This window comes from Ascaphus truei, chromosome 8 (genome assembly GCF_040206685.1).
Source record: "Ascaphus truei isolate aAscTru1 chromosome 8, aAscTru1.hap1, whole genome shotgun sequence".
NCBI lineage: Eukaryota > Metazoa > Chordata > Amphibia > Anura > Ascaphidae > Ascaphus > Ascaphus truei.
This window is the reverse complement of record NC_134490.1, coordinates 96,683,038-96,694,482: the sequence shown is the minus strand read 5'-3', so window position 1 is coordinate 96,694,482 and position 11,445 is coordinate 96,683,038. Positions and strand designations below refer to the sequence as shown.

The 11,445-nt window shown below is 41.9% G+C and overlaps 1 protein-coding gene across 3 annotated transcripts in view; it reads left to right on the top strand.

Moving 5' to 3' along the window:
• The first annotated feature begins 1,148 nt into the window (after positions 1–1,148).
• The window catches only part of FAM13C (family with sequence similarity 13 member C), a 507,877-nt gene continuing 497,580 nt past the window's right edge, over positions 1,149–11,445 (top strand). For all 3 annotated transcript variants that reach the window (XM_075612947.1, XM_075612948.1, XM_075612946.1), the window contains exons 1-2: positions 1,149–1,352; positions 2,856–3,039. In XM_075612947.1, the coding sequence (XP_075469062.1) occupies positions 1,322–1,352; positions 2,856–3,039 (215 nt within the window). In that variant the 5' untranslated portion in view covers positions 1,149–1,321. The remainder of the gene's footprint in view (positions 1,353–2,855; positions 3,040–11,445) is intronic.

Here is an 11,445-nt window from a genome sequence, read left to right as displayed (position 1 = left end):
CACACTTTATTGCTCATCGGCCAGATCCGCAAGCCGGGAGATTTCCCGGCTTGCTAGTGGCCGCCCCTCGCGGTCACGCGTCATCGGGAGCCTGCGCCCCCTGCACGCGCGTCCAGGGCTCCCCAAGGGAGCCCTGGTGTCCCGCGATGTGGGGGACGGCGGCAGGGGGTTCCGGGGGACCCGGCGGACCCGGCAGCGGGAGGGAGAGCGCCCCGATCGGAGGGCGCTCTTCCGCTGCTTCGGCGCGCGCCCGTCACCCTCCGGCGCGCGCCAGGCTACTGCTGCGGCCGAGAACGGGCAAATGCTCGAATAAACTCGGCCGCAGCAGTATATATACTGTGCAGTATTGCAGCCAGCGGGAATAAAATGCTTCAATCCCTGCCTGGAAAATACCTCAATGCACTCGGGCAGAAAACAGTCACAAACCTCAATACACCCGGGTATACCCGAATTCGTGGGACTAGCCGAGCTCGAATAAAGTGTGTCGCAAGTGTAGGTTACGTGTTTTATTGATTTACAGCGTATGTTATCTTGTTTATGATAATTCCCTGTACATATCCACACCTACACAGATCCTTTACAAGGACTGTGATTTAGTGTGCTAGTAGCATTTCTATTGGCACACTCATACTTTAGGATCCTGCGCCTGTACGGCTGTCAGCATTTGGATCCAGCACATACCTTCAGTTTGTCATTTTAACACCCTTTATTTTATTTGGTTGCTAATAATACAGATTACGTTGTAATTACTACATTTATCACCGGAGGGTGAGCTTGAGTGCTACAGTTGGGTTCTTTCTCTCTTAGTTTTGTATCCTTCATTACCCAACAGCACCGCTCACCATTACCACTATTGTGGCAGTAGCAGGGGCTCCCCTATTGCCTCTATATGTGTAGGGTGCACTGCTGCATTACAAGTGAAATACAATTGTTTTAATGGCTATAAAATATTTGAATGTCTTTTTATTGGAAGTCTTATAAAAAGGCTGGGAAAAGAATGCAAGAAGCTCTAAAACATATTAAACGTTAAAATATTTTATCATGAAATACAAAATTACTTAAAAAAGCAATATTAGTGAATGTGCTGGCACCGCGATGATGATGATAATAATAACACATATTTAACTGTTTTTCTCGTGCAGGTCTGAAACACAAAGGTCTATTTAGAATCAGTGGCTCATTGAACAAAGTGAGGGTTCTGAAATCAAAGTATGATAAAGGAGAGAAAGTGGACCTGTATCAAGACGGTGATGTAGATACTGTAGCTAGTCTTCTCAAACTTTTCCTAAAGGAGCTCCCAGAAGGTGTAATCCCAGGAAACATGCAAACGCCCTTCCTTAGTACTTACAAAGGTAAAATCACCTGATCTGAAAGGATATTAACTGCACAGACAGGTCAATGCTGCAAGTACTGTAGGTTTTCCATAGCGGGTATTGACAACATAATAATACGTTGGGGGTAAAGGTGATGGACTGCTAATCCATTCTGTTTAGCACGCTTGGTTTTGAACACCATCTTCGTCAGCGATTCCTCCTTGAAGTTGTCATGTTTTTGCATTAGCTAATCTAAAGGGTCAAGTCATATGATTTAGCATAGTGACTAAATGTCAATTTATTACATTACAGGTTTCCTTTTTTCCTTACTCTGACCTATAATGGCAAATGTTGTTTAACTCCCATTTAGTTAGTGGGTAAAGTAAAGACAAAATGATGGTTCATGGACTTACGATGCCTGTGTGTTATATATTGGTGTATCTAGTATTCCTGCACTTAGATGCACGAGAATACAGCAATGGCAATTTTGCAGTTTACCTAGCAGTGAAGTAATGGCTTAGTCCATAAACACAAATTACACTGTATGGAAAACGTACGTCTGTTGTCTCATGGAGGACAAATCAACAGAACTATATACACATTATATACTGTATATATGTATATTTCTGTAGTGTTTACCATGGAGATAGGTTGTATTCATATACTGTGATATAAAATACTGGGGTAAGTACACCAAGCATACTGTACATATAACCATTATAAACATCAGCAGTCATAACACGTCCCATATCAAAGTCTATCTTGGATTAGAGTTAAGCAATGATAAAAACTTCTCACGATAATGATATTAAATAATTTATCACGATAACGATATGTATCATGATAAATACTCAATAGAAAACAGAAAATCTAAAGTCCTCAAAACGGTTTTAGGTACTTTATTGTGACATATTATTCTTATACAACTGCAATTCATTCTTCATTAATGTAAAAAAGCAAATACGGATTAGTATATTTAAATTTTGTGAATTAAATATTTTTGTATACAAATTACTTTACAAATAATAAACTAAACCCCACTAAGGCCCTTTTAAAATCTCCATGCACACCATTTGCCCCCCTCTTGTGCACACAGTTAATGGGTATTAAGAAGTGGGGGTTAATGGGCATGAGGAGGTTGGGGTTAAGGGTTATTGGAGTGGTAAAAAGCATGGTAGGGGTGATGGGTCATGAGGGGAGGATGGGTTTAAGAGGCATAGGATGAGGATGTGGGTGGGTGGGTGGGTGGGGGGGGGGGGCAGGAGATTACCAGCAGGAGGATCAAAGGGTAGCGCTCCCTGAAAAGCTACAGCTTCACATACTTCTGTGAGCCCAGCGGTTATACCGTGGTAATAAACGATGATAAGTATCGAGATGCCAGCCATTTTTACTATGCGGCGTTACTATCCCTCTAGTATACAGTATTACCCAACCCTCACTGGGATGTTTGGAGCAGGGACAGTATGGATATATGTTGGGATTTCCATATATGGGTGTGGTCTGAGTATAAAACTTTAATAATAATACATTTTATCTTTACAGAACACAGAAAAAGTATGGAAGAATGTACACAACAACTGAAATGTGTAATTGATGGTCTCCCTGATGTCCATTTCAATATGTTTCACTACCTTTGCACTTTTTTAATTAAGGTGGCTTCCTATAATGAGATAAACCACATGACTTTAGAAAATCTTTCTGTTGTGTTCGGACCCAGCTTTTTCAGGTATGAATTGAATTATTATTATTTTTATTATTATTTTTATGGTACCAACATAATCAGTAGCACAGTAAAATGTGGGACGAGGACAAGAACATTATATGACAAAAGAGTACATATATGTTAAGACAAACTGAGACAACAGGAAGTTCCTTCCCGAGGGGGCATACATTCTAGATAGAGTTGAGTGGAGACACAAGGAATGGTATGGGTGAGTTTCTTAGCAATGGTTTTGATGTCAATGTTAATTTGGGATTCTAGAAGGAAAGTAAAATAAATAAGTCAGGAGTGTGTTGGATACGCCTCATTGAAAAAGTGTGTCTTTAATGAACTCTTAAACATATGTATGGTAGTGAGAGTGAGAGGACGTAATAAGGGAGGTGGCCAAATGTAGATCAAAAGCAGAACATAGACTATGTATAGGAGAGTACTTGGAAGTTGGTCAGAGACATAGAGAGGAGTGGTGATATGTATAGCCTTCTAGGTGAGCACAAGTTTCTTAAATGTGACTCTGTAGAGCATGGGTAGCCAATGTAGTGACTTGCATAATTGTGCAGCAACAGAAGAGCCGATAGTGCGGCAAATGAGCCTAGCAGCAGCATTTAGATGCACTGGGGAGGAGACAGGTGGCAGAGGGAAACTAACCAGAAGCCGGTTGCAGTAGTCGATTTGGAATATAATTAATGTTTTATTGTTCCATGAGGAAGGGATATATTTTAGAAATATTGTTGAGGTGGAAACGACGTGATTTAGAGAGGTACTCAATGTGCAGGATGTAGTAGAGGACCGAGTGAAAAATGACACATAGGCATCCAAGTTTGGGGTATCGGGATTATGGGGGAGTCATCTATTGTAAATGAAAAAGCACATGTAGAGCTAGGAGGGAAAAGGATAAGTTCAGTTTTTAACATGTTAACTTTAAAGCAGTAAAATGTGAAATCTTATATGTTTTTTGTTAAGTGAATCAGTTCTGTAGTATTACATAATAATGACAGTTCTTTTGTTTTTTTGTTTTTATTAAAATGCCATTTTTATTACGTTTTAATGCATCCATTGATTTGTGTAGCAGGTTTTAGCCTACCTCCCAAGCAGTGCAATATTTTTGCAATATTTTTCTGTTTTGGATAATTTGTTGCAAATGTTCCCAGCAGATTGAGCTGTTAACTGTAACAATAGATAATGAAACAAGGGTTTTTGGAGGTAGAATAGGGGCAAGTGTGAGTTTGACAAGCAGCGAGACACTCATATTAAATACAGATAATACTAGAAAACTTCTAAAGACTAAATCCAACAGGTGCAGAAAGGAAGGAGAAGATAAGATAATAGTACAGGCTGAAAAAATACTTAAATGCATGCTTGCTAATGCAAGAAGCCTGACAGATAAAATGGGGGAGCTTGAATTAATAGCTACAAGAGAGCAGTATGATATCATAGGCATGTAAGGCTCGGGGAGCCTCGGCGCGCTCCCTGCTCACCTGTCCCGGCGCCCAGCACGTCCTCCGTCCCCGCTCATGCCTCCGCAGGTCCCTGGGCCCCCCACCCCGGTGCCCGTCATGCTCCTGGCATGCGTGCGCACCCGCTCCAGCTTCTTAAAGGCACAGCGTCTCGGACGACGGGCACGCGCAAATCAGGCGCGCACGGATGCTAACACTGCCCTCTCAAGCTCCACCCCGGGGAGCTCACCTGAAACCTGCCTCCTATCAAAGCCTCACTCATATACACACCTACACTCTGCTGTTCTGCCATTGGACTCTCTCACCTACATATGCTCAGCTGTGCCACTGGCACTTCGGCTGAGCATAGAACCAGTTGCGGTTCTCATCACTCTCTGCCTCCCTAGTCCTGTCTTGTTTTGTAGTGCTTCTCCTGTGTACCGACCCGGCTTCTTCATCGACTACTCCGAAATCCTGGCACCTGACCTTGGCTATGGCAAACGACCATCCCGCTCTCTCCGCACCCAATCTTGGCTTATGGTAATATGATTACGTTCCCCTTTCCTACCCCGGACTCGGCTAGCAGTACCTTCAACTATCCGTACCTCTCCTACCCCAGCCCGGCTATTCAGACCAACCTACACTCAGGATGTGCCCCCGTGGCTGTGGGTGGTGTCATATCTATTCCCACCTCAGCACCGTGGTCCCGCCTAGTTTGTGGTGAGCACAGCCTGACAAGGCATTACTGAAACATGGTGGGATGAAACTCATGACTGGGCAGTTAATTTAGAGAATTATTCCCTTTTTCAGAAGGATCGAGCAAATAGAAGGGGAGGTGGAGTATGTTTATATGTTAAACCGGATCTAAAACCTATTATAAGGGATGCTGTCTATGAAGGGAATGATGAAAATGTAGAGACCTTGTGGATAGAAATTAGCAGTGGAGGTAAAAGTATAAAGAAAATGTGTGTAGGGATATGCTATAAACCACCAAATATCTGTGAGATTGAGGAAGCTGAAATACTTTTGCAAATGGAGAAGGCATCAAAACTAGGTCATAATGGGTGATTTTAATTATCCAGACATAGACTGCGGCAATGAGATTAGCGTTACAACAAAAGGAAACAGGTTTTTGGAGATGATTAAAGACAATTATATGACCCAAATTATTGAGGAACCAGGAGAGGGGCAGTACTGGATTTGGTCATATCAAACAATGTAGAAGTAATAGCAAATATTAAAGTCCTGGAACATTTGGGCAACAGTGATCATAACATGGTCTCATGTGAAATAAATTATCAAAAAACAGATTACTTGGGTTCAACAAATACCTTAAACTTTAGAAACGCAGATTTTAATAAACTGAAGTCTAATATACAAGAAATACACTGGGATTATGCTTTAGCAGGAAAAAAATGCAGAAGATAAATGCAGTCTTTAAAACATTGTTAGAAAAGCACATATATCAGTGTATACCCTTGGGTAGAAAGAGAGACAGAGGGGCGCAGACAAGGGTCAGAGTTAATATCTGACCAGTTGTTGGAAACACATACAATAGTAAACCAATGGTTAAGAGCACAGGGGTGATAAGAGTATAACGTAATATGTACTAACACGGGCCTGTGTGATACTGGGTAGTACTATACTGTAGGTATCTTTATTTTCTTTCCCTCCTTCTTGCTAGTCAGTCATGCTCCTTCTCCCTCTGTACATCATGGATGGGCCCCTTAGGGCGCATGTAGTGGACGACAGCGCCACACAGATGAATAAAAATACGTTTATTTGGCAAAGAATGTGAGACAACAATTCACTCACATGTAAAAAACTGCTCAGGGACGCCGACGTCAACCTCCCGCTCCCCGGTGCCGTGTGCTCCTGTTCGCCGCGTCCGGTCTACAGGACTGTTCACCGTCAGTGCAGACGCCAGCTACGGTGTCCTCAAGCAGACACACAACTTCTGGTCCAGGTCTCTGCACACACAACGCGTTTCGGATAATTGAATCTTTCGTCAGGCGTGTGCAGAGTACCTGGGAGACCTTATCTTTATAGGGCTGGCATGATTGATTGCCATTAACAACTCAAATGCTGGATCTTACGTCCTGATCTCAAAGAGTACCTTTGAGCTATGATTGCAGCTATAGATTGCTGCATTGGATATATACAGTCTTTAAATATATAAAAACAGTCTAAAAACAGTTTAAATAAGACCCAGTGTATTAAAAAAATATCCAAACAACCCAAATATTTAATGTACGAAGAACTACATCTATAACTGAAATTCAGTTTGAGCAGTTTCACTTCTGGTTCTGAGAGGCTTAGATTGAGTGCTTCAGATTTATCGCTATTTATTTTGTAGCCAGATATTTTGCCAAAATCGCCTAGTTCCCTTTGAAGATTAGGAAGGGAAGTTTGGGGTCTGGATAGGGTCAAGATAATATCGTCGGCAAATAGGGAAATTTTGTAATTTGTTTTTCCAATTTCTATGCCTTGGATGTTTATGTTATTTCGTATTTTAGACGATAGAGGTTCAATAGTGAGAGCAAAGAGGAGGGGGGATAAGGGGCAACCCTGTCTCGTTCCGTTTTTGATTTGGAACCTTTCAGTGTTCCCTCCAGGTAGTCTAACAAGGGCCGACGGATTTTGATAGATCGCCCGCACACCTTCTAGATAAGAATCTTTAAAGCCAAATTTTTTCATAGTATAATCGAGAAATAGCCAATCAATTCTGTCAAATGCCTTCTCAGCATCTAAACTCAGTAGCATTGCCTTGGTGCCTGTGAGGTGCACGTGATCAATTATGTTGATTATCTTACGAGTATTGTCCGAGGCTTGACGCCCCAAGACAAACCCCACTTGATCTAGGTTTATTAATCTGGGCAAAATTGGGTTTAGTCTATTTGCTAGGATCTTGCTATACAATTTAAGATCATTATTCAGGAGGGAAATTGGCCTATAGCTACCACATTGTGTTGGGTCTTTCCCTTCCTTATGTATAATAGCAATGTTTGCCAGGGACATTGACGATGGGATCGGGTTTCCTTCCATGAATGAATTAAACAAATTCAGCAGATGAGTGGACAGTATTGGCAAGAATTTCTTATAATAGACATTGGAGAAGCCGTCAGGGCCAAGGGCTTTAGAGGTTTTTAGTGTTTTCACCACTGCAGTCAATTCGAGATATTGGAGTTGAGTGAGGAGTTCTCTTCCTCTGTCAATGAAGGAAGATTGCAATCATCGAGGTAATTTGTGATTGCTTCCAACCCAGTTGGCTCTGATGTGCCGCTTCGGGTCCTCGGGTTATACAATTTGGTGTAAAATTTGGTAAATTCTTCTGCCATTTTTTTTCCGTTGTATAGTATCTCACCAGACTTACTTTGATCTCAGTTATTTGGGATCTTTTCTGCACTCCTCTTAACTTGCTAGCAAGAAGTTTGTCGGCCTTGTTGCCCTTATCATAGTATTTTTGGTTGGTCCATTTAAGAGCTTTTTCTACATTCTCTAGTTGAATTTGCTTAAGCTCGTTTCTATTGGTGGTCAATTGAGATAAACTTACCTCTAATTGCGGCCTTATGAGCTTCCCACAAAATTGCTGGGGAAGAAACTGATCCAAAGTTGATCTTTGAGGGCTTTTTTAATTTCTCTTTCTACTTCCACATTGTTTAATAGGGAATCATTTAACTTCCAATTGTAAGTGATCGTTTTCGTAAATGGTATGGGGAGTGTCAGGGTTACAGGAGCATGATCCGACCAAATGATCGGGCCGATATCTGAATTGGTGGCGGCCTCTAGGATATTCTTGGTAACTAGGAAATAGTCGATGCTTGAGTACGTCTGGTGAGGGGGAGAGTAAGAAGAGAAGTCTTTTTGGCCCTGGTGGTGGATTCTCTAAATGTCCATCAGAGAGAATTCTTTAATTATCTCTTCATTTTTTTCCCAATTTTATGCGATTGGACAGAGTGCGAGCGTCTGCGTGTGCGCACACAGTAAATGTAAATTTGCATATTTATACATGCATTTGCAGTGCTGTATGCCTCATTTGAAAATTGTTGAAACGCATAGGCGTGTACAGTACTGTAACAGTATCACATTTCGGCATAAACAGCGCTCTCCCCTTGCTCGCCCCCGCACACACACAGGATAATTTACTGCAGTGCAGTATTTCAACTTCTTATCTTCTCTACAGTTCAGTACACCTCTCCCACACCATTCCTTTGAATGTGTGTCTTTCTGGTTTCAATCACATTCCTGCTTGATAGCTGATGATTACTGCGCATGCGTCAGTAAGTTCACCACTGCTTGCTTGCGAACTTCAAGAGTGAGTGACCAAAAACAAATTAAAAAAAAAAAATTCTCCTCATTTTTTATTTGTATTTTCTCCACAAGCCTGCCTAAACCATCTTGATATTACGATATTCAATCTGTGCTGTAGCTTTTGACTGTGACACTGTGCGTTTGACTGCACATGGTTGATTTGTGTGGTTTTTATGTATTTGGGGGTGTAAGGATCAAATTATTATGATGACCTGCCTTTTGAAAATATGCCATTTCTTTGAACTGCAGTACAGCTAATCCTTCATGCAGCTGTACCCCGTACCCCCCTCCCCCACGCACACACACAAGGCTCGCTCAAGGTTTTGAACCTCTTATCGACAGACACCTCTCCAGAGCCATTCCGTTTCTAAAGCTTGCCATTGTGTTTTTAATCCGTCCTTAACCGAGAATCACCTCTCTGCGCCTGCGTGTAATCCTCTTTGGGATGGGAGCTACAGTACATAGCTGATGATTACTGAGCATGCATCTATAAGTTCACCCCTGCTTGCTTGCGAAGTTCAAGAGTGAGTGACCAAAAAAAAATATATATATTTTTTTTCTCATTTTTTATTTTTATTTTCTCCACAAGCCTGCCTAAACAATCTTGATATTACGATATTCAATCTGTGCTGTAGCTTTTGACTGCGACACTGCGTTTGACTGCATGCTCACATCATGCAGAGATGTACATGTACATGCTGTACATCACAAGAGTATTGAAACAATACATGCTGTACAGGTATAGAATACACACATGTGCTGGAATACATGTAGAATAAATGCATACTTTTTATTTTTTCAGGTTTATTATACAGTATATATAAAAAAGTATTGTATACGGTCTGAAAACATCAGCATACTGTTTCAGGTAATCTATCCTAATCAATAACAACGGTCACTAAAGTGTAGAATCCGGTACTTGTTTTTTTTACTCAGATTCAGCAATGTGCAGGCATTGTTACACAAAGCGATATGATCCATCGAAATCCCTCCATTTGCCATTTTCCGCATGAGATGACAAACTTTTCTTTTCTGAGGAACAAAAAAAAGTTAAAGTTTTACTGTAATGGTCAGTCGGTTCCCTAAAGAAGTTCCCACAGTCAGTCCCACCAATAATTTTCTCGGGGGGCGTCTCCTGTTCACATGCGCAGGCGCCTACCGTCGATGTGATGATGCATATGCGTTTCAAGAAGGTTCCAATGCGCATGCGCCTTGCTTTTCACCAATTGTGCAGTATCTACTGTAGAAGCCGCTCAGCCAATGATATTGCTCACAGGAGAATCGCTTGATTTTTGAATCGCATTGATATTGATATTTTCAAAATAAAAAAACCAGAATAAAATACGGCAACATTACTCACCATAGACTTTCCCAATCAGCTGGCACCGAGCCACTGCCAGTCCCGTATTCTTGATCATACACGTCGTTGACAGGTGACAGCGGGACTACTATACCTGTAGTCAGCTGATGAGGCTGGAAATCGCTTAGGTACATGCAAGCTTGCTCGAATCCGGCTCAGGCTGCAGGTATCCGGGCGGGGACAGACAGCAAGGGTTGCCGGTAGCCAGGTTTTCACTGACGGTCGGACCGTTATTGGAAGCTGTCACTGTCGCTGTCGCATTGCTTGCCAGCGACTGACGTTTCTTAGTTGGTTTTAATACGACCTTTCGCCTTTTGCAGTCTCCATGTTCATAGATACGGGAAAAATCCAGTGATACACACCAATACCCGCCAATAAAATCGGGATCAATGCGAAAAAAACATGGATCGCTACATAACTTTTTCCTTATTGCACGCTTCCACACGTGAGCATCTGGCGAAAATTTGTAAAAGTCATAGTTTTCGATAAAATACTGATAAATTTGACCAACTGTTGCCATCTTATAATCTGTTGCATTAATCGCGGCCCATATTAAATAAGCGTACGTTCTGTCGGGTTTTTGGAACACGGACTGCAGTTGTGCATTCATGGCGGGACTCTCAGGACAATAACCAGACCAGAAACTGTGCTTTAGTTTTTTTTTAATATGAAAAGTCTAAATTGATACATTATTGTAACTTCTTCCTTCAGTCCCAAGGCCAATTTACAATGGACCACTGTGGTATTTTTTTTAAACACCTGCAAGTCGACACATTACTGAAGTGCATGTGCATTACAATTCATGAATATCTGCCATCTGGCGGATACGCGAAGAATTGCAACCAATTAAATCCGAACCATTATCAATAAACACATCAACCGCGCATCAACCGCGGGTGTGAATGCAACATGAATGCGGTATGAATGCGGTCAGAATGCGGCATGAACGTGGTAAAGTGCGTGGCATTCGAAAAAAAGGAGAGGGGGGGGGGTAAGGGTGGGAGAGGGGGGGTAGGGGAGGAGGCAAAAGACGAGGCATAGGAGAGCACCTTGTCAGGAGGAGGCAGGGGAACAGGACTATGTTTCAACATTGTGCATTTCAATAATACTGGTTAGAAAGATTGAGAAGAACAGCTAAACATGCAATACTAACAGTTGAGTCTCGCAGTGTATTGTCTTGATGTATAGCTTTGAACAAAACATGGACAATATCAAGCCCCCACCAATTCAGTCTTACATTTCCTTGCCAATTGTGAGAGGTATTTGACGGACAGGTATCTAGTCTTTGTGGCTCTAATCTCTGGGGGG